Source organism: Porites lutea, chromosome 5 (genome assembly GCF_958299795.1).
Source record: "Porites lutea chromosome 5, jaPorLute2.1, whole genome shotgun sequence".
Classification (NCBI taxonomy): Eukaryota; Metazoa; Cnidaria; class Anthozoa; order Scleractinia; family Poritidae; genus Porites; species Porites lutea.
This window is the reverse complement of record NC_133205.1, coordinates 25,101,053-25,124,725: the sequence shown is the minus strand read 5'-3', so window position 1 is coordinate 25,124,725 and position 23,673 is coordinate 25,101,053. Positions and strand designations below refer to the sequence as shown.

Sequence of the window (23,673 nt, the reverse complement as noted above, 5' to 3'; positions counted from 1 at the left end):
ATCCGGAACGGGACTCGAGATTTTTTTTTGTTTCCACGCTACTGACTCCTGAATTGATCATCCAACCAATTTTTTTTACCCGAGATAAGTCACGGTGTTACAGGCAACTTTAAGCAACAGAATCAATGTTTGTGTGCTTATTGTCGCATTCATGGGACCTGGATCCTATAGGAAGTGACCTAGGACTTTTCCACAGAACTCAACGCATGCGCATAACTGACTAGCTCGGTTACCCAAGATGGCGTTCATGTGCTGGTTTTTTGTTTGAATTTTTGTTGTTTTCAGAGAATGGATTTTGCACTCTTAAAGTTTCTAGATGTAAATAGGGTGAATGTGTTTGCCATTCACTTGTGTTGTTTGTTGCATAGTTATTGAGGTATTTTTACCAAATTTGAAGTAAAAAGTAGAAGCATAATCTCTGCATATTTTGCTAAAATAAGCATAATTTACAAAAGCTGGCATAATTGTTGGCATAATTTAGAAATATACGAGCACTGCTAGTGGCATATGATGCTACTTTTTCGAGCACAATCTGTCAAACCCTTTTTAAGATGTGATCATCGAACTTTTTGTTTCCTCACCTTTCTCTCTGCCTTTTTTTTTATTTAGTTCAAGACTTCTGTCGTTTTAAGCCTTGTTTTCCTGGTGTGCCTTGCTTCAATGATCCGGCTACTGTAAAGGGATTTGAGTGCGGAGAATGCCCTCTTGGAATGCTGGGTGATGGTATCAACTGTACTGACATCAATGAGGTAAAAAGTCTCTTGTATTTTGTTTGCGGAATAGGGTTGTGTTGAAAGGACTGTATCACAGTAGCTAAAGCCGTTTTGCATAGTTCTTTTTTTGTTATTACGTTCTCGCTATCAAACATACGGTTATCTAAAACTATTTAACAATGACAAAAGTTTAGGTTAATGACAAACAAGACAGAGAGAGAGAGAGAGAGAGAGAGAGAGAGAGAGAGAGAGAGAGAGAGAGAGAGAGAGAGAGATGAACTTTGAGAAATTGTTAGGTTGAACAGGTTTACAAAAGTCCCAACTGCCATCCGTTTTTATCTTTAATCCATAATTATGATTTGCTGGCTCCAGGTCATTTTTTTTTTATGAAAGCCTCGAAGGTTAGGCATCATTTATGTAATAACCTCCTTACTGTCAAACTGATGGTTTTAGGACAAGCTAATCGTTTTGTTTGTTTGTTTGTTTTTCATTTTCCTTTTGTCTAGTGTAAACTGGCCGACCCTTGCGCCAAAAATGTTGTTTGCCATAATAGAAGTCCCGGATATTGGTGTCCACCATGTCCTCGGGGATATTCTGGAAAGGAGGTTCATGGGATTGGACTGTATTTTGCTAAGGACAATAAACAGGTACTCTAGCTTCTTTTTCATCCGTATGTAAACTGTCTCTTTTATTCACCAAGACCGGGTTGTTCAAAGCTGGGTTAAGATAACCCAGGGTTACTTAGTGCGAAATTTGAATTCAGTTATGAAAGCTTAAAAGATAAATTCAGCTTCATTCTTTTTGTCAACAAGTTGATGATTGGATGCTGTTAAAAATAACAGAGAAAATTATCCAAGAAAATGCTTTTGAACAACAAAAAAAAGAAGCCTGGGTTAAGCGCTAATCGGCCTTCGAACAACTGGGCCCAGGCTTAAAATTCACCGTCACATTTTAATCATTAGGGAGCTTAAGCAAAGACGTTTTTGAACGAACCACGTCAACCGGAAGTTGCCCTTTTTCATTTTTGGGCGATGGTTTTGCCCAAATTTTCAGTCAAATCGTCTCTATAAGAGTAAAGAAACTAAGCAATACAAATTACATAGCGTCAAGGCATATTACAAGGGAAAAGTCCTCACTTCCGGTTGACGTCCGTTGCTCAAAAACGTCTTTGCTTAAGCTCCCTATTGCGCATCAGCACATATCGACATTCCAGTCGTAGCAGTATGCAGGATTTAAGTGGCCTTAGCTCCCAGGAGTCTCCTGTAGCTCAGTGGTAGGGCATCTGGACTAGTGACCAGTAGGTCATTGGTTCGACTCCTGTTGGGAGAACTGGGATTTTTTCTTCTGAGTCACCTGCGTATTCGGACTGGATAAACATCTTGCTCAACGGTCAAATAGTTCGCTTGTTTGTAAGGCCCGTTCAAACCGATGCACTGACATGATCTAACATCGTTGCGTTCCACAGTGTTGTCTGAAGTTAGACCCGCTATATGTTGGATATATTTAAACGGGGCGTCACATCCCATACTGGTTAACTTCTTGTACATGTATCTTTGTTGCATTCTTAGGGGCGAGGTGGAAGTGGTGATGGGTGGGGGGAGTAATCTTGTTCAAACCAGATAGTGTTTACTCGCAATTTTTGCATTGTTCGATTATTGTACCCTCCCTGTAAACGTATAGGTAACATCTCCTGTCGCATAATTCCTGAGACGGACATCGATGATCATCGTGTTCATGTCACCGTATTTCCTGACAGCTCTACCGTAATGCTGGTTTTACATCTCAAGAGATTCGTCGCAAATGTAAATTTGTAAAGTAAGCTCAAACCCTTCCGCCCCAAGAAGGGGCTAATGTGGTATTCATCGGTGCAGGGATAACTTCACTGTGTTTTTTTCTCTCGTAGGTTTGCACGGAAATTGATGAATGTGCAGAGGAACCAAGCCCATGCGCAAAAGAATCAAAGTGTATCAATCTTCCGGTAAGCTTTTTTTAACTTGTAGTAAAATGTAGAGTAATGTAGTCATGTGTTGATTGCTTTCTACATCATGTCTGTGCTTGTTATCTTACAGGGAAGCTTCGAATGTGGAGATTGCCCTCCTGGCTTCACTGGCGATCCTCGACACTCGTGCTACTACCTAAGTTATTGTGACGTAAGCGATCCAAGGAGTAACCCTTGCAGTCAATACGCCAGGTGCATTCGACTGGACAGCGGGCGAAGTTTTAGGTGTGAGGTAAGGATATTCTTTCAAAGCTTATGAAGGGCTTCTCAATGCTTCATTCGCCATTGCGGTGTTGCAGGGGTTACCACTAGTACCAGAGTGAAATTCGCTAAGAGAAAAACATGACAAGGCGGATAAAGGTTGTGATAAAAGATGAATAAGGAAAAAAGAAAAGTTCTTATTTTTTCTCGTATTTAACTACGAAAATGAGAAGTGGACTACGAGATATTGGTAATGTCACGAGGTGATCTGAATAGTAAATAAATATATGAATGACAAAGATAATGATGATGATGATGATGATGATGACGGCGACGATAATCAAGACGACGACGACGACGATGACGATGATGATGGTGGCGGCGTTGGTGGTGGTGATGGTGTTGGAGACGACGATGATAATGATGATGATAGTGATGATGATGATGACGATGATGATGGTGGCGGCGTTGGTGGTGGTGATGGTGTTGGAGACGACGATGATAATGATGATGATAGTGATGATGATGATGACGATGATGATGATGATGATGATGGTGATGATGAAGATTTGTCAAAGAAGCACTTGACAAAAAAAAATATAGTAGTTTTAAACTATTTTTATCGACAGTTGTAAGTGAAAAAAGGAAAACAACCCTAGTGAATTGTTAAACATCATTACTTGCTTATACAAATAATATTTTCGTGAATTTATTCTAGTGTCGGGAAGGTTACGCTGGAAATGGCATCTTTTGCGCTGAAGACTTCGATTTGGACGGCTTTCCAGATAAGGAACTGAACTGTACCGATAGCGTTTGTCGTAAGGTATGAACAACTCAGTAAAATAATGACAGAAGTCTCGACAGGGCGCTTAGGTCAAAGCTAGTGACGGTATTTTTACATACAGGGAAAAACGTTAAGGGTCTAGTGTGTGCTTGTAAGGGTTGGTCAAAATAATGCGTTTCTCTTGTTGAATGAAACAGAAACTGTTGGTAGAAACTAGGGCCTGTAGTTGTTTCTGTCAGTTGCTTTAAGAAGCATCGTTTTACCCGCCGTGCGCCAGAACTTAATTTCGTTGTAAAAGTGATGTTAATGATAAACTTAGGAATTGAGCAAGCGGACTGCTGCAGAAAGGGTTTAACCTTCCTTTGATTATCGCACCAATTATTAGGACAGGACCGGCTGGAGGAGGTGGGGGAAGGGGGACGTTTGAAGAGGGCGCGCCGGCTCATGATCGCGCACGTCATTTTGTTAATTCCGAAAACAAATACCACTATAGATCAATATTACTATATGGTTGATTATTGAAACATGCGCGGTTTGCTAATTTGCAAGACAGGGAAACAAACTGATAACTCTGATATTACAGGATAATTGTCAACGTATAAAAAATCCCGGTCAAGAAGATCTTGATGACGATGGAATTGGAGACATTTGCGATGACGACGTGGATGGGGACAATATTAGAAATGAGCGGGTAAGTAGGTGACGATTCACTTAATTGACAGTACTGCTCTATCCTGCGAGCAGAGGTTTCTTTCTGGCATGGCTTTAAGCATTCACAAACTCGTTCGCGTCGCTTGTCACTCGCTTAAATGGTTTGTTTATACGTCTCTCGGGACGTAAACAAACCGACTAAGCGACTGGCAAGCGACTCAAACAACTTCTAAATGCTAAAAGCCATGCCAGAAATAAAACCTCTCCTCACAAGGCAGTACAACACTGTGTTCTGATAGTGTTGCTTGGTTATGATTGGCAGCGCAGTTAAGGTTAAACTTACATCGCGTACTGTCGACGAGAACTGATTTGCTGATTGTCATGTTGCCTGCTTGCCGGGTAGGCACTAGAAGGGGAACTCGCGCGCTCCTCTCGCATCCTTTGCAGTACCCTGCCACGCAGGTAGCCTATTCCAGGGGTTTGTGGAGAGTGGCGCGAGTTGATTTTCCCTGCTCAATTTTCTTTGTCACGTCCCCACTATCTGAACGCCTGCAACAGGCTACCACGCACGCTAATTTGCTCGTGGAACTTGCGCAAGAGAAAAAAGTTTATTTATGCAGTTATTTATTTTTCCACAAACTGAACAAGATCACGTACAGATTGTACTTGAGAAACTAATACCTTGTCCTGATTTGTTGGGAGACAAATTCTTAGTATTTGATACAAAAAAGAGACACAATACAAAAGTAAATAAATATGACTAGTTAAAAGCCACACAGATACACATCAAAACAATTTAAATTTTAAGTATTGGCAGGTGAAGCAACTAGGTCAGTCTAGGATTTAATATTGTGAGAGGTAATGATACAAGAGAAAATTCCTGCACCATTTTTTGTAGGCCTAGAGCGGATGGAAGGGGAGGGTCGTTAAAGATAGCTGACTTCAAGTTTGACCCATACTAATATAAGGTGCATAATCTGCACTATAAAAATAGGTTACTGTATATGTTTAGAGAAGACACTAAATTGATTCTGTGCTTTGCTTATCCCTTTTGTTCCTTTTTCTAGGATAACTGCCCGCGTAATGCGAACGCTGCTCAGTATAACAATGATGGCGACTTATTAGGGAATGATTGTGATAATTGCCCGTATGTCAGTAACTCGCTTCAAGCGGATCTCGATAAGGATGGTGTTGGTGATGCTTGTGACAAGGACATTGATGGAGACGGTAAGTTAGGGCGATCGATAATATATTGTGCCTCTAGTCATTGATAACTTAAGCCACGGTCAAACGGCCAAAGAAACTTGCAACCTGTTTTGCAACATTGCTGCAAAAAGAGTTAGGCGTTTTGACACCCACGTTCAAAACTGTTTTGCAGCAGATCATGTTTTTGCAAGCTGCGTGAATACTCACCTCTGATTGGATAAAGTTGGGTGGGAGTCACGCCATAATAAACACGGGAGTAACGTCACTTGTTGCAAAACAAGTTTGCCTTGGGCCGGTAAAAGGCGCAATATGTACAGATTTCTTTGCGAAAAGTAGAACTACTCTCTACTTTTTGTAAAACCTTGTCGCAATCTGCAAAAACCTGATTTGTTGCAAGGCCCGCAGGTTTGATTCGTGGTTAGTAAAAAGCGCAACATTGCTATGAAACTCTTTTTGCAGGAATGTTGCAAAACAAGATGCACGTTTCTGCTGCCCATTTTACCGTGTCTTTTGTTATATGGTTTGTTTCACATGCATCTTAGCTACTTTGTTGCAAATCGCGAGAAAGACCGCTTACTAATAGGCTCAATGTGACAAAACTTTGTGCTGAAGTCAGTAAAATTTACAACCGTGCAATTTACAATGTTTTGTTTAAATGGCGCTGATCATTTATATATAAGTGTACTGGAATTTCGAGTTTTCTTCCGCCGTTGCTTTTGGATTGCTTTTGAACGGATTCTCTAACGGTTTGGGTTCCATTTAAATACACTCCCTATAACTTAAAAAGGCTCGTCCCAAAAGATAGGTCTATCTTCCTGGAAATCTACAGCACTTGTTCCCTTTTTTATCTACTTGCGTTTTCCCGTATTTATGTTCGCAACGGCTTGACGCTTCTTTTTTTCTCCAGGTGTATTGAACTCTATTGATAACTGCCGAATGGTACATAACTCACTTCAAGAGGATGGCGACCGCGATGGAGTGGGTGATGCGTGCGATAACTGCCCCACAGTACAGAATAGAGGCCAGGTTTGTAATAACCTTTTTTAAACCGAATAAGGTTAAGGCCAAATTCATGAAAACACTGTTTTATTTTTAGCAAAACTGACTGAGGGCAAATACAGTTCAGTAGTTTGTTTTTTTGTTTTCATTTTTAGGCCTCATTTCCAGACTAAAAAAACTACCGTATCTGATTTGAATCGCGCATTTTATAGTACTTTAAAGCCACAATTATGGTACATGTATAGCCCGAGAAAACAGTCGACATTTCGCGACGCCACCACTGGTTTCCCCACGAAATGACGTCTGAGAAACGATTGCAGAAATTCCATGCTGATGATGCGTCACTACCCAGATCTTGGTAGTGTTTCTGATTGGCTGAAGCAAATTTCTCTCAGTCGCAACAAGTACCAACCATCCAACAATCAGAAGCACTACCAAGATCTGGCTAGTGAACGTCGTCAGTATGGATTTTCTGCAGTCGTTGCTCAGACGTCATTTCGTCGGGAAACCAGTGGTAGCGTCGCGAAATGTCGGCTGGTAACTTAGGCTACCACATTTTTTTAATTAACTTAGAGGGGAAGAGATGTTAGCCTGCAATACAAGCGTGTTTTAGGGCAGTGGAGGACTGGGGAGAGTAGAACGTGCGATCACGAAAGGCGATAACAGGGACGAGAAAACAATAAACAAACATTAACAGAAACAATAGAGCCTGGCCTTGACACAATAGAGCTGCGTGCCAGGAAGTGAATTAAATTACAGGGTTCGAAGATCTTCTCGACAGCGGGATATTAGAGCTGCAAATAACAGGGTTTTTTTTAGTGATTTAGAGTTAGGAGACTATTTAGTATTTTGAAACCGGCCCTATAGCGACAGCCTTATTTTAATTGAATATTTATCTATTTATGTTATTTTATTTTGTAGTACGATAGAGATGCCGACGGACTGGGCGACAACTGTGACACCGACCGTGATAATGATAATGATGGTGTAGATGACATGGTAGATAACTGCAGAGGAGTGTCAAACCCTGATCAGATAGACAATGATGGAGATGAAAGAGGTCAGTCATGGTGGTCTTTCTAGAGGTAGCCTGCGTGACCGGCGGAGGGAAGGCGAAGGGGGAATTTAGGCGCGCGAGAGCGTGTGGGGTGCGCGAGTGAGAAAGGAAAGGAAAGAAGTTCCCCTCCTCCCTCCTCCCTCCTCCCTCGCGCGTGGTTTCGCGACCTAATTCCCTTCCCCTTTCCTTTCGAACGCCTGCCACGCAGGCTATTCAAGAGGGAGTCGAACGTCGAACCCAAGAAATTTGTTTGAAGCACTAGCACTGCCTTCTCCACAGGCCTTCCCAAGTCTAAGTGGGGATTGGAAAACACCCGAGCACGCGAGACAAGCGAAAAGCGCGAGAGAGGGGTGATGGGAACGAGCGCAGAGCGCGAGCGGGGAGTGTTGGGAAGGAAAAGAAGAGAGAGGGGCTTTTTCTCCCCTTCCCGTCACTCCCTTCGTGCCCACTATCCTTAATAATGAACTCAAACATCCCCCGGTGATCGCGAGCGACTGGGGACGAGGCAGCCAGTAGCATGCCTAGATTGATCATTGTTTCGACAAAATTTACTTTTGCATCAATTTTTAGTGCCAGGGTAAATCACTCACATAAAAAGCATGTTCTATCCTAATTTGTCCCCGGATGAAAGCTCAAGACTGTAACCATGGCAACGAAATTTTCCAACTGCAGCTTTTGTCCAGATGTTAATGATTTCCCCGCTCGCTTTAAATACTGGCTTGATTTTATGTTAAATTTTTCCAGCATAGCACTGAACCCAAAACTACAGCATTCCGGTTCACTATCTTGATACTACCTTGCCTTTATTGTAGGTGATGCTTGTGATGACGATGATGATGATGATGGTGTGCCAGATAGGTCCGACAACTGCCAACTAGTGCCCAATCCAACTCAACGCGACTTGAACGGTTGGTACCATTTCCTCTATAACTAGCCACTTACTTGTTCGTTAACTTCTTGCAATGTAGCCGGCTTTGCTACCATGGTAACGTGACGTAACGACTTCTCCTCTCTATTGGGAGAGTGCCAGTCCTGCTGTCCGGGGGGTCGCGGGTTCAAACCCCGGCCGGACCAACACTCAGGGTCTTTTAATATCTGAGAATAAAGTGCTGCCTTTCTAATAACATCTGCTAACGGTCAGACTTGCGAGTCTTCTCGGATAAGGACGAAAAACCGTAGGTCTCGTCGCACAGCACTTTCTCTTATCTGGTTCTTGTGGGACGTTAAAAAACCCACCCCACTGTTCGAAAAGAGTAGGGTACTTAGACACCGGTGGTGTGGCCGGCCAACCGGCTTTCATGGGTTATTTGTAAGGGGAGGTTTTAATATAGGGATAACCTCATGATGCTCCTTTAGGTGTCGTAATGGCTACCTGTAAACATTATGTATGTAAGTTAACGGAATGATTTTTTGCTCCTTTCTCACACGATAAAAATTATTAATTGCAATGGATGTTTTTTTCCTTTGTAGGTAATGGTTTAGGGGATCCTTGTGATGGGGATTTTGATGCCGACAAAATCCCGGATGAAGAAGATGCTTGTTCAGTTAACCATCATGTGACGCATACTGATTTCACGTGGTTGCAAAAGATCAGTCTAATTGTGCCCGAAGACACGAGCAGTTACAAGCCAGCTGTCTGGCAGGTAGACTTAGAGGTAAGACCAACTATTCCAAGACGCCTGCCCTCCACGTTAAGCTTGACTGAGTCCACAATTTTCTTAATCATTAAGACATGAATACCAGCTATTTAAAGTGTTACTTTACGTTTATTAATGTGTCAACCAGAAACTTGAAAGTTGTTTAAGCTCCAGTCCGCACCCACTTATGATAGTGTCCGCATATGGGAGACTTAAAACGTTGATTATGGGTGGTAGGCTTTCAAGACACCACCTATATAATGAGCGCGGTGGACAAAACTTTGACGTGAAAAATCTGAGATGTGACTGAAATAGTTTGTGTTCATTAACATAGATTGTTAGCCTCCCACGCAGACGTTCTTTTGGAGTGACGCCAACTACTCTGAGGCATTTAAATCGTATACGTTTATCTCTTTGTATTAGAGAGGGGGCAATGTAAAATAAGGAACCCTCTTTTTGACAGGTAGTGGGGAGTGGGGTGTATTCTTTCCGTGGAGTGTGGTTCCTGGCTGATATGCACAGCAATTTGACCGTTTTCCTTTGAGGTGAAATTTGCTGGGCCGGCAGTTTGGTATCTATCTACGGAAGGAATGTGCCGGTTAGCGGTTATGCTGTAGCCGGATTATCATGACGTAATTTCTTTTTTTGCAGGGAAATAAAGTAGAACAAACCGAAAATAGCGATCCAGCAATAGCCGTGGGTAAGTCGTTTTTTAGTATTTTTTTTTTCTCAGCCCAAGAAATGAAATCGTCAATGTCGTTTCACTGATATATGTTTTCTAACTTATTTTAATACAGGACCCGTCCGCTTCAGTGGTGTTGACTTCTCTGGCACAGTACAGGTTCAAACGACACATGATGACGATTTCATAGGACTGGTTTTCAGTTACCAAAGTAACAGAAAATTCTACCTCGTCTCATGGAAACAGCAGGATCAGGTTTACTGGGAAATGAATCCATTCAGAGCTAAAGCCGTGCGAGGAATTCAAATCAAGGTAATGCTTTTTGGATGGGATCGGATCTTCGGATTTATGACTTTATTGATTTACCTTTTTTATTTTTTATTTTTCCTCTCACAGTTGGTTAATTCTGATACCGGCCCTGGACCCGCCCTTAGAAATGCACTATGGAATTCTGGGAACGCCCAAGGACAAGTAAGTAGTGCACGAAGAGAATAAATACAAAGAGTTAGCAAAATAAAAAGCTATTTTGGGTTGTTTGTTAATCACGTGACTCTGCTCTAGGCAGTCATCTCTTTTCAAAGTTGGTCAAATTCACGCTTGTATGACCTCGCTGTTACTTGCAACGTCACGCATGGTGTGACTGCAAGGGTCTTGATCCACTCTTTCCTAGTCCCTGTGCGGCGTCTTTCCAGGCCCTCTCGGTCAGTGCATTTCGGTGACGTAGCTGACGCTTGGACCACGTGACGCGTTCGCCCAATCGGACAAACAGTTGAGAATGTAATAGATTTCTCAAGAATGAAACAAAATACATGTACACCTGGATAGTCCAGGTGCAAGGTCATAATTGTTACCACTTTTCCTCTTTCCAAAGTAGGAGTTCGCTGTTAGAAATGTAATAATAACTTTGTTAACATCGTATCTTTTGAATTGCTGCAGATAAAAGAGATTTGGAGAGATCAAAATTTGATTGGATGGAAGGACAAAACAGATTATGAGTGGACGCTAATGCACAGACCAAGTATTGGATTAATTAGGTAAGACAAAAATGCTTCCTCGATTAAGGGTTCACTCTTCCATAAGCGCCCTCCCTCACATACGCACTACCCATTTGCTCTATCAAGTAAAGAAGTTTCCCCCTTTCCCTAAATTTCTCTTATAGTAGTAGGAAATCGTGAAAATCCTATTTCATGTCTTACTTTTATTTAATTGTGTCATTACAGAAGAGATTTTTTCCTCTGTTAGGCCAGATTAGTTCTAGATGTTCTATACATTTTCTTTTCTTTTACACGATGTTCATTATTTGTGGTCAGCCAAGTGAGGTTTTAAATCGTTTTTTGGCCCTCCTTTAAAGACATGCCCCTCCTTTTTGTCGAAATTTAAAATAGTCACCCGGGTTATTCGAAGAAAAAAGATAAGAAAAATTTTTAATTACGGGAATAACTTCTGGAACATTTTGAAGAGTAAGGCTTTGCCCTTGGAACATGTCCTCAGGTCTTATTTAAATGCCAGTTATTCACAGCTACATTATCAATCTATTTGTGTGCTTTATGTTCTCTGCTCCGTTTTCAGGCTGAAAGTATTTTCTGAGGGAGAGTTAGTGGTAGATACAGGATACATTATTGACAAGACCCTTAAAGGCGGAAAGGTTGGGATGTACGTGTTTTCACAAGCAAAAGTGGTCTGGTCAAACATGTCGTACAAATGTAACGGTAGGTAACAACTTTTTTCGCTACGACCATAGCCATCACAGGCAGCACAATCAGCCATTAATATTTCGTCATTTATATTTCATCCGCTTTCATCTTTACTTTCATCCCACTATCATCAAAAACCACCACCAACACTATCACCATAGCTATCACCACCACCATCATCATTCCCATTGGCCGTTTTTATGCTAGCCTGCGCCACAGACAGAATTACACTTGCGCCGAAATCCTTGTTCTGGGCCCAACCTTTGTACCAGGATTTGAGTACGCGCCATGATTGGCCTGTTAAAAAATCCTTTGCCAATCAGTTTGAAGGAAAATTCGAAACGCACTTCTGGTAATTCGTTGAGTCGGTTGGGGGCTCCGGCTGAGATCAAGAATATCGGCGCCACTTCGCAGACGTTACTAACAGGGGTTAGATGACGTCTACAACGCAGGCTATTTTGCGACAGAAGACAGTCGCGTTTAACGTCTCAGACAAATGTGTCTTGCATTAAAACGAAACGCCTTAAACTAGGACGCATTTAGCTGAAAAACGGCCATTACCATCACTGCCATCACCATCATCATCATCATTATCATCATCATCATCATCATCATGATCATCATCACAATCATCATCACCATTATCACACTGGGGCCTCCTATGGCTGATTTTCATTTTTTCTTCTTTCCTCTTAACAGAACAAGTTCCGGACGACTACGAAGCTCTTTAATGAAAACCATCTGGAGGAACTGCAACATTACGGTGTTGAAACATGGCGATAGCCAGCTTGGAGTCCTAAATGTGAATCTTTCATGCTCATATCAACGAAGTGAAACATTGAATATTACTCATGACTTTAAAAAGTTGTGACATTAAAACTAGCAGTTAGTATTCTCGCTACGTTATCAATAGCAATTTGTGAGAACTAAAAGCCAATTTTCTAGTTTGTTCCATGAGAGATTCTGTGTTTTTACAAAACCAATTAGCGTAAATTATGTTCTACACGGCATTGCGTGCACGTAAACAGCCGAGAATTACAAGAAGAGAATAAACTAGAGATACACAACATCCAATGCATAACTGGAGAAAGTCTGGATAACAGGCAACGTAGCACTCCTCGCCTGTCATTCAAGTCCTTCCAAGACGTTGCAGCCTTTCTGTGGATGGCGCAATACAGCTGCAAGCAGGAGCCGATTGCTCCTGCTGCAAGTCATTCGACGAAATGCGGCTGCTGAAATATGTTCTAAGACTTAAAAGGAAACAGGCCAGCTCTCTTGGCTGTTAAATAACAGCAGTTCTTATCAAGATATATATAATCAAGCGTTAGCGTTATTTTGTATGTAAATATATGTAAATGTAACCAAGCTTGTACTGTATAAATGATTTCTTGTATAAGTAACCAGGCTGTTAGCCCATAAGAGCGGAGAAGTAGCGATTAACTTGAATCATACTTTCACGTTCTCGTGTCGCGTTAAACCAGGAGTACCCATAAAAGTAATAAGAGATGGACGATTTCCCAAGATCTCCGATCCTGAGTTTCGGAGAAGAGAAGTAGATAAAAAGATAGCTAGATAAAGTTATCGTCGTTGAAAATTTATATTAGTTCCTTTATTTAAAACAATTGTTTTACTGATGCTTTAGCGCCAATCCAGTCTTATGGACATGCATCTTGCAATGCCTATTTTCCTCTTAACCCTTTAAGTCCCAATAGTGACCAAGATCAATTTTCTCGTTACAATATCAATACACAATCAAGAGGAAAGGTTACGAGAGTTGATAAAATGATCACCTAAGGGAAAATGCCTTGATCTTTTATCAAATTCTCTCAACTAATTCTTAAGGGATCTATGAAGATCAATATGAAGAATTTGTATGTGAATATTGGGGCTTTAATGGTTAAGGATTCATCAGTGCTCAGAATGGATTGTAGGGAACACATGTTCAATTGCGTTTGGAATTATAACTCATGTAAGTTCAGGACTAACTGTAAGAGCGACGTACTTCAACCGGACGAGAGCTTCTTGAATTCTTGGACAGCGGTTTTGCCGAAATTTTCGGGCAAATCGTGTCCATAAGAGCAAAATTTGGTAGCGTCAAAACATATTAAAAGGTTGACGTGCGTCGCTCAAAAACGCCTTTGCTTAAGATTATTGACCTAATTGCCTGCTTGTTCAAGAAGGAACGAATGGTGGAGGAAATGGAAAAGACGTGAACTTACGCTAGAAGGAAAACAACTGGCTGCCTCTTTCAAGAGAAGGGCTTTTAAAACGCGTTCCGTTTCCTACATCGAACGTGGCCTCTTAGAGAGGTACCGTCTAGGAAAGTATCAATGAAGAAGGGACTGCAATAAAACTGTTCCCTCTTCACATTATAAGGCCTATATTATCGCATAAAGAAAAACGCTCGCTGGCCAACATTAGCAGTCATTGCAGATTACAAAATAATAGTTACATGCTTCTGTGTGGCTGTCTATATCGTTCTCGTATAAGAATTATCTTCATTATCGAAGAGATCACAGTAAGGTCGTGGGACCATGCGTTGTAACATTTTTGTACATACTTAACTTAAAATGCATGAGTTAATATGCCAGGTTTGCATGTTACGTATTTCTTTCTACTGATTCATCCTGGTAAATTAAATTTCAAAGTAAAAACTATTTGTGATCTTATTCTTTTATTTTAGTGAAAACCAAGTAGGGCGGAATTACGGGTACTCTCAACTTCATGGCGTTGATTTTCATAGAGCATGTGAAGACACAGCCGACAGAAGCAAATGACACGGAATATTTTCTTAACATGATTTTCGCTTTAATCATAACCATTACAATTTCCTCAAATTTGATTGGTGCATTAACTGCTTAATCATAACTATAACAAATTCCTCAAATCTGATTGGCTATCAAATGCCCTGATTTCAGCCGTAATAGGACAGTACGCGTCATGCCTAAGTAATTGAATAAAACGCGCCATCACGCGCGCCCTTAAATGACTGTTTTTTTAGCTGGTGGCAAAAAAAACTTGGAATTTCTTTTATTTTTATTTAAAAAAGAGCCTTATATACCTCAAATTTTGTTGAAGTCATGATTAATTGGTAACCGAACTTCGTCTCGTCCGATTCGGTCTGTAATCATACTCGTGATTAAACAAATCGGACTCCCGCTAAGCGGTCGTCTGATTTTGTTAATCAATCGTACAATTACAAACCGAATTGGACTCCACTCAGTCCTATTACCATTATTTATTTTACAGATAAAGGTCCAGTTTAAGCAAGGGTGAACTTGAGCGACGCATGGCAACCGGAAGTGAGGCTTTCTTCCTTTCAATATGCCTTAATGCTACAACTGCTTCAGAGAGGATTTGTTTGAAAATTTAGGCAAAACCACTGTCCAAGAATGCGAAAGGTCCACTTCCGGTCGTCGTTCGTCGCTAAAAAACGCCGTTGCTTAACGCTTAAGATGGCTGAACACAGCGGGCGGTCAGCGGTAACTAACGTGACGGCGCGTGTTTTAAATTAGACAAACGTGGCGGAGAAAAAGCAATGGTACAAAGAAGACGATTTCTCAAAATCTACTCATTAGACATTTTGTGATAATTTATTTGGCAGAATTTTAATTTTCTCGTATTTTAAATAAAGAGAACTTTAAATGGAAGTTAAACAGACGAATTTTGTGACATTTAATAATTACAGTACAATTATTATTGATTATCTAAAAACCCGTCTGTTAAAATTTGGTCAAATAAATTTCAAATGATAATGATTAATTATAGTAAGCTGTGTGAAAATTCATAGGAAAATCTAATAAGCGAATTTTATGTAAACTGAGCCAAAGTGAAATTTACCTGTCAATCAAAATCTTTCATCAGTACATTTTTCACTTGCCGAGTTTCAACTTGTGAGCTGCAACCTTTCTCTTGCCATGATTTGGCAAATGACATATACTCACAAACTGCCAACTGTGTTCAGCCACCTTAAGCTCCATGATACCTCCTTTCCATTTGTTCCCAGAGTCTCTCGTCTACCCTTGGAACGAGGTTGACTTCTCGTATTGACCATTCTAGTTCCAGGGAAAGCTTTTCTGGAACAAGATTCTCGTTCAACTTGTCTCCGGTAGTCCGCCTCCGGTAGTCTTTTCTCAGTGGGCGTGTTCGAAAAGGGGGACTTTTGGACATGAAAACAACATAAACTCGAATTCGAGTAGAAAATAATTTCGACATTTCCTGTATTTCCTATATGGTTGCTTACACCAGGCTTACAGCTAAGTATCTCACAAGCATCAATGTAATTCTTTCCTTTGTTGAACGCTGGTTTGATATTGTTCCTATGTAGGCTAGTCTACAGCAGTGCATCTTTTCCTTCTTCGCACAACGCCACTCCTAGCGTCACCAAGAAATGAAGGCATACAAAAGCCATTTACAGCACAAGGTTACTAGATAGGAACCGAAATAAGCGTCACTAAGAGCATCAAAACCCATACTTTGACTGAGTCTGTCTCCGTGTTTGTCGATTGGCAGACCACTGTTGTCGTAGCTCGAACTCCCTTTCTTTAGCCTGGGATTAAAAAGAAAACAAAGTTAGTTTCTCGCAAACACTACACTGCTATCCCCTGCTTAGGGACTTTGAAAGGAAACAGTTTCATGGTTTTTTCAGTGTCTCATACGACAATGTCAGCGAGAAATAACTGGGGCACAAAAAAACATTCGGTCATTTGGTCGTAGTAATGGGGTTCCCCATTAGTTGACTAACAAGGACCTGTTCGAGAATAACAGGGGATGATACGAAATTGTGTTATAGTAGCTTGCATCCTTGTGTGTATTTAATATTCAATTTTTTCGCCTGAATTGCCAAAAAAGTGTAGGGCAAGGGCCTCTCTTGATCCTTGTAAAGCCTGGTTTCCATATGATCGTTGAAAAGAAAATTCGGTGAGCGGTGGGGATTATGACGTACAGCAGCTCTACAACAATCATAGCAAAAGCGGCGATCATCGACTTGATATTTACAATCGCTATCGTCCAGATCGTTGGATTTATTTTCAACGACGGTTGTAATTATAAAGAAGACAGGATTTAATGGAAGTAAAAATTAATGAATGTTTGTCCTGAAATTTACCCTCAACGTGGCAAACGCGACTTACCTGATAGGCTAGGTAAGTTATTTGATGCTTTCTCCTCTGTTGAGCTGTAGGCATGTCCTTCTTTTTCTGCAATAAAATATCATTCACATTCGTTAGACAGATTTACCGGTATGGGGATATGTCAACAGCATATTGCTGTCAATATTGCTGTCAATATTGTTGTCTAGGTCAATTCTGTATTGGAGTCATTACTTAGTGCCCTTACCCATACCACAGGCTGCCCAAGCTCAGTTTTAGAGTTTAATCATTAATACAGGTGGTTTCATATTGAGTACTCCTTAAAATGGCCGTGAACATAAAGGATTTGTATGGGAATTCAGGTAAAAGATTCAAGAATATAAATACTCTCTAAAATTTTCAATAAAATACACCTTATTTACTTGACTTGTTTTTGCTTGCTGCGTTGTTACTCGGGGTTAACGGAAAATCGCTTGCTTAAATCGCAATAGATCGGGAAAATAACCGCACAGCAAGCAAAAACAAGTAGAATAACTAAGGTAAGGTGTATTTTATGGAAAATTCTAGCGAGTATCTGTATTCTTGAATCTTTTACCTGAATTCCCATACAAACCCTTTATGTTCATCCCATTTTAAGGAATCTTTTACCTGAATTCCCAAAATCCCTTATTCTCACGGACGGCCATTTTAAGGAGTACTCAGTATGAAACCACAGGTATTAATGATTAAACTCTCACACTGAGCTTGGGCCGCCTGTGCCCATACACGAAATTCTCCAGTAAAGTTGTGAAGAAGATATCAAACAAATCTCATCAATGGGCACTACCCAGACCATAATACTCATAATCTTTTTGGGCGATTTTTGCTGGCATAGAATTAAAACTTGAAAAAGTTGGCTCAACTTTTTCAAGTTTCAATCCATGTCCATCCTTGCCATCCGTGGCAACGGACGACAGGAAACAGTTTCAATGCCTACAAATAGTCTTAAATAACGAAACCAGACCATTATTTTTAGAATTCAACTGATGTGGAGACACATTTTAGCTCTTCAAAAAGATAACAAATAGCGTGACATAGCTACTTTAACATTAAATGAAGTGGAGCAATTTCATAATTATACTTTGAACTTATACCCTTGTGCAAACAGTGGGAGACCTTTCTTATAAATAGAGACGTCCGTCGAGTTATTAGGACTCCCCACCTATCGAATCATTACATGAAACAGTCAAACTACTATAAAATTCCGGAAATAAGCCCCTCCATGTATAAGCCCCTCCAAATTCTGAAAAGCCCCTTTGGTGAGGTAACAATAAAGTATGTATGTAAATATAAGCCCCCCAAACTCATACCGCAAAAAACCCTCCGTTAAATCGCCCCTCCAAACATAAGCCCCCCGGGCGGCTTGTACTTGGAAATTGCCCTCAAATACAAAGTAAAACAAAGCAAAAATGGTAAATTTCATTCCAACTATAAGGCTAGCCCAATCCCCTCCGTAGATAAGCCCCTCCGAATATAAGCCCCTCCAAAAATAAGCCCCTCAAAAAGGGGCTTTGAAAAATATAAGCCCCGGGGCTTATTTTCGGAATTTTACAGTATGTGTAGAAATAAAGTAATGCCGAGCTAAATCAGGATATATATAAACAACCCTTTACCCGTGAAGGTCGATGGGCTACTTCCTCTGTGCCATATTTTGCCACCATTTCAGCAGAGTTGCCAATCTGATCGTCAGCATTAACATCAACAATGTTAATTTCCTCGTGGCGATTTCTCTTCCCTTTGAGTTTGTGTAACTAAGAAAATCATACAATAAATTGTTATAAAAATTATGACTGAGTTAGTGAAAACAAAGTTTGAAACAAAATAATAGGGAGTTTAAGCAGCGACGTTTTGGAGCGATGCAGGTTGACCGGAAGTGATCCTTTTTCTCTTTTAATATGCCCTGATGCTACCAAATTTGTATTGCTAAGTGTCTTTACTCATACAGAGACAATTTGCCCAAGAATTTATTTAAAATCACGGCCAAGGAGTGCAAAAAGTCCACTTCCGGTTGATGTTCGTTGCTCAAAAACGCCGTTGCTTAAACTCCCTAATAGCCCGTGGATTAGAGACTACTCCTACTTCTAAAGAATGACTAGGAAGACAACTACATGCAGGCTAGCAACAAGGAAAAATGCCAACAAAATTTAAACAACAACATAACACAACATTCAATATATACCATTACCTTTTCTAGATCAATATTATTTGTTTCTTGCAACTGGGTTTGCTCCTGTGCTGGGGTGCCTGTGGGGTAAGTGTATGTATAGGCTTCTGATTCTTGGCCATAATAACCAGTGTTGTGGCTGTAATATTGCTGGAAAAAAGGAGTTGAAAATTTTGTAAATGTGACATCATCGTTCCCAGGCTGGTTGACAAGTGAAAAGATATTGCACGGATAGGCTTCATTTCTGCCAAATTCTCGAGTCCGATCCTCCTCCTCCCCGAGGAGGAATGCGGGCTCTTTCCCCGAACAACGGCAGGTAATCAAGCCTAGAATGAGGGATGTTTCATGTCCAACATAAACCCAAGCACTTGGCCGAGCAGGATAACCTTGCACATCTGAGCATCCCCAGATAGCTAGTGCCATGTTGGTGCTTGAATTTATGTTGACAAACATGTAGTTCAAATGTGGGTTTGTTTGTGTTTTCTTTTTAGTTCGCTTTGCATCAACCGTGTTAACCAGCCTTTTAATGGCTTTAAACCTTATTGTAGACTTGCCTAAAAGTAAAGCTCAATTCTTTTCACGAGCGTGAAGCGCGAGCGGTAGATTTTTTATGTTTTCTGTGGCAAAAGCGAGTCGGAGGACCGGAACCAGAAATGAGAAGGGAAGGACTTTGAGAAACTCTAGCCTTATTGTAACAAACCTTCCACATTTCGGTTATATATGTACATGCATTGAGGTGGATCTGTCTTGGTATAGACATAGTTAGTAGTATTCCTCTACTAGCTATGGTGTAGACAACCTTAATATAGAACTTGAAATTCACATCTTGAAAAAATCGCAAGGTTGGCGATTTTTTGAAAGCCAGTTGCGAAAATTGCGAAAAATCCCAAGTCTGACGATTTTTCAGGTTACTTGCGATTTTTCGCACTTCTTTGTCACATTAATGAAATCGCAGCTTTTGTCTTGCACCCTTCTACCTCCTCTAACACATGAATATATTAATTTTAGCAAATTTTGCGATTTCCTCAATTTTTTGAAATTTTTGAAAAAATTGCAGTTTTTGCTGAGCACCCTTCTCCTTCTTCTAACACTTGGATTATTATTCATTTTAGCAAATTTTGCAATTTCTCCAATTTTTTGCAATTTTGCAGCTGGGTACAAACTTGGACATATGGGGGTTGGGGAGGAGTGGAATAAAAGGAACCCTGTTATTTATTATTAGAGATGGCGCATTAAATGTATGTCACCTAATACTTACATAATCATTAGCAGAATAGCCTGGATACTGCTGATTCTGTGCAGGTTGTTGTTCATAATAGTAAGTCTTTGTCTCTAATTCCCCTGAACTGAAGCTTTCTCCACTTCCAAAATCTACTTGTGAACTAGGCACCTCCATCACTTGCTGCTTTGACTCAGTCAAACCGGCACTTCCTTGAAATGTAGGTGAAGTAGAGGGCACCTCGCCAACCGAAAATGAGGTCACAGCCTGATTTGAAATTTCTTGAACTGGCTCATGAACCTTTAAAGCAGAGCTGCTCTTAGCATCTTGACTTTGGATGGTTTCAGTCTTTTCATCTATTAAGCTCTCAGTTTTATCACTGAATGTAAAGAAACTAACTGGTTCATCTTCGTCATCACTTATAGCACCTTCTACCTGGTTTAACACCTTAGCTGTTTTCTGCGGCATTTTCTCTGCAGCTTTTGCTTTCTTAGTGAGTGTATGAGGTATCAAAGGTCTACTGGCTAATTTCACTGAGGGCTTGTTTGGGTTATCAGCTTTCATTGTGATGCTGTGCTTTGGTTTAGGAAGAAGTGACTTAAGACCAGATCCTTCCTAAAAATAAACAAACATAAAATGTATACATGTAGTAATTCCCCAATATCCACAATCATATAATTTCTCCAAACTGATCTTCATGCATTTCCTAGCATTTTTGTTAATGCTGATCATATTTTTATTATTATTCTCATAACCTTTCCTCTCTGATGATTTACTGATGTTGTTAGGAGAGAATTGATGTTGGTCACCAGGGTTTTCAATAAGACTTTAAGTAGGTGGCAAAAGCTCTGGAGTATGCAGAGAAAGAAAAAACTTGCCGCAAAGGCACGACTTGTGAGTGCTGAAGGCATGAGTTTCTGGAAAAATTTTAAAATCTGGGCCTCTTAGAATGCATTTTTAGCATTCTGGAGCAAAAATTAAAGTGTTTGAACAGAACACAGACATCATTAAATTTTAGCTTTTTTATCCAGTGACAGCACTGTCATAAATACTGTATTTAAACTGGGGTAATTTCCATAGAAAAGTAGGCGGTGATTTCACGTGAAATAGCCAGGTGAATTTTGCCAGCCACCAGCTCTTATTGAAAACCCTGGGTCACTATTGGGACTTAAAGGGTATTGAAGTTAACAAAAAGTGACAAAAATTTATCTCTCCACTTGGAACTTTAAATCTCCCCCTGGAATCCACGAACACTAGTCATTCATTTAAAGTGCGTTACCTTTGATGGTATGATTTTCTTTGCAGCAGGACTATCATCTTCATCATCTGAATCAGTCTGATAATCAAAGTAAAAATAGCCATTATTAAATTCTTATTGTTGCATTGTAAGTTGAAATATTTTCCATTTTGCCACGTGGAACTATATCCCTGGTCCTATAAATGATAACCTCAGAAGCTGACTAGATCTACTCATCCTGTTTATTAAAAAGTATGTATATTGTTGTACAATAAATGGAATACCCCTTAACTGTACACAACTTGTACATAATTTAAAAACACAAAGGAAAATAGAAAGTTTAACTATCTCTTGAAGTAATTATTATCTCTTTTCGCGTGCAATTAGGTATATCTATCTTCTCATTGGCTACAGTTAAGTTTGGAAATCAGCACTAGCAGGTAACTAACTAATCTATTGGTTGCACGCACAATGCATGATTTCCAACAATGAATAATAAAGGTCAATAAACAATATCATTGTTGGATACGGTTTTTAGATATCTGGTATAATGAAGGTCTCGGTAAGTGTTATCAGCCTCGGCCTTCAGCTCGGCTGATAACACTTACCTCGACCTTCATTATTATTATTATTATTATTATTAGTAGTAGTAGTAGTAGTAGTAGTAGTAGTAGTAGTAGTAGTAGTATTTTTAGCGTCTCTCCCCAGTCTCACTCTCTGTTTTCAGCCTCGTTCCAGACCTTTTGTTTGACTGCTCGCGCTTACTTGAATACGCAAAAATAAGGACTGTTTTGCAGTCTACATCATCTGTTATACCAGATCAAATCTGCAGCGACTTTCCAACTTCATTGGATTAAATGAAGGGGTGCACGAAATCAAGGTCCCAAGTAACTTCTGATCTAATTACAAAATCTCTTTAGATTATCAAGTGTGTATATATACACGTATACAAGGTGATGGAAAGAAGAGCCTAGCATTTTATCAGAGGTCACTTAGGGCATTATCCAGGCATCATCTAATGATAAAAATATCTTCATGCATGTGGTCACCAAAACAGTCCGTCAGGGGTCTAAATTCATTGTACAATGAGTCATTCCCTGCATTTGCATGATACCAGTAAAACTTTCCATACTGCGACGAAAAACTAATCTCAACTTCGCAAGGAAGTGGGGAATAAAATGAACTTGTCCCAGCATGGCTGCAGTGATACTAGCATTTCTGCTGGAATTGTGTAAGCAAATACAGAGCCAAAAGAACCCAGATAAGATCAAGCTGGTATGAAATCATAGTAGTATCATTGTTAATACCCCGTTAAACACTACTTGCAATCCCTGTTTGTCTTACCTTTGGGGCAATGGGAATAGCAATTTTGACAGGTTGCTTGGAACCTCTCTCTTCAGACGTAGTCTGTTTACTCTTTGCCTTTACTTTAGGGTTAGCAGTTTTTAACCAAGAGTTTTCAGCTTGCCAGGGAGAAGGGAGAAGAGAAAACAAACTTCCAACAGACTTTGGCTTATCCTCAATTTCAGTTGATTGAATCTTTTTGGTTCGTTTTACAATAGGCTCATAGTCTTCTTCGATCTCTAAAATCTCCTCTTCATCATCCATCATCGCTGATGAGCTGATTGAAGGTTTTTCATCTGAAGTATCTGTGCTCTCCTTCTCACGATTGCTGATGTTTTTGGGCTTAGGAAGAAACGATGATAAGCTAAAGCTTCCCTTGCTTTTGACAGAATTTGAAGTTTCACTGAGTTGTTTGGGCGACGGAAGAACTAAACCCGTTTTATTCTCCTCTTTTCTTCCTTCTCCAGTGGAGGTAAGCTTTTCCCCATCTTCCTGGCCATCATTATTTGTAATTGTCAGTTCTTTAGAAACACGAGAGCTTTGAACCTCCTCCGAATCGCTCGAGTCACTTTCTTCGCCGCTGCTTCCATATGCAACTAGCGACATCACGCAAATATGTCAGGCGTACGTTCAAAAATTTCAGAACCGAAGGAAGCTATTGTATGAATCTCTTATTTGGCCTCCTCTTGGTAAAAATCTCGATAATAAACAACGCATTACAATCCATTACAGCCGCCGTCCGCCATATTTGTTTTGTGACTAGTGCCCAGTGGAGCGCTGATTTTGGATTAAATGCACGAACTGAATGCTGGGACATGGATGGATCCGAGTGCACAGCAAAGCTACAAAGCATGAAATATTAAAGGACGCTGAGAACGCTTAAATTCGGGTGGCGCAGTTTTATGTTATTTCGCGGTAATGCGATCCTTTTTTATCTCTTGTACAGCTTACTCAACC

At 40.3% G+C, this 23,673-nt stretch overlaps 2 protein-coding genes across 4 annotated transcripts in view; one reads left to right on the top strand and one right to left on the bottom strand.

The window, feature by feature from the left end:
- The window catches only part of LOC140938923 (cartilage oligomeric matrix protein-like), a 39,696-nt gene extending 25,672 nt beyond the window's left edge, over positions 1-14,024 (top strand). For both annotated transcript variants that reach the window (XM_073388447.1, XM_073388448.1), the window contains 17 exons: positions 610-749; positions 1,220-1,360; positions 2,617-2,691; positions 2,783-2,944; positions 3,632-3,736; positions 4,281-4,388; positions 5,416-5,575; positions 6,462-6,580; positions 7,475-7,613; positions 8,423-8,518; positions 9,081-9,265; positions 9,899-9,947; positions 10,045-10,241; positions 10,326-10,400; positions 10,866-10,963; positions 11,499-11,638; positions 12,323-14,024. In XM_073388447.1, the coding sequence (XP_073244548.1) occupies positions 610-749; positions 1,220-1,360; positions 2,617-2,691; positions 2,783-2,944; positions 3,632-3,736; positions 4,281-4,388; positions 5,416-5,575; positions 6,462-6,580; positions 7,475-7,613; positions 8,423-8,518; positions 9,081-9,265; positions 9,899-9,947; positions 10,045-10,241; positions 10,326-10,400; positions 10,866-10,963; positions 11,499-11,638; positions 12,323-12,354 (2,021 nt within the window). In that variant the 3' untranslated portion in view covers positions 12,355-14,024. The remainder of the gene's footprint in view (positions 1-609; positions 750-1,219; positions 1,361-2,616; positions 2,692-2,782; positions 2,945-3,631; positions 3,737-4,280; positions 4,389-5,415; positions 5,576-6,461; positions 6,581-7,474; positions 7,614-8,422; positions 8,519-9,080; positions 9,266-9,898; positions 9,948-10,044; positions 10,242-10,325; positions 10,401-10,865; positions 10,964-11,498; positions 11,639-12,322) is intronic.
- A 385-nt stretch (positions 14,025-14,409) lies between these two features.
- LOC140938924 (proline-rich protein PRCC-like) lies at positions 14,410-23,489 on the bottom strand. 2 transcript variants are annotated; one of them, XM_073388449.1, is made up of 7 exons: positions 22,717-23,489; positions 21,415-21,471; positions 20,175-20,750; positions 18,938-19,066; positions 18,366-18,503; positions 16,756-16,821; positions 14,410-16,172 (listed from the first exon to the last, which is right to left on the bottom strand). In XM_073388449.1, exons 1-7 carry the CDS (start codon positions 23,320-23,322, stop codon positions 16,086-16,088), a joined length of 1,659 nt encoding a protein of 552 aa, XP_073244550.1. In that variant the 5' UTR covers positions 23,323-23,489; the 3' UTR covers positions 14,410-16,085. The 2 variants fall into 2 exon arrangements, with proteins under 2 accessions (XP_073244550.1, XP_073244551.1); XM_073388450.1 differs by having other exon boundaries at positions 18,938-19,063.
- Positions 23,490-23,673: the final 184 nt, after the last annotated feature.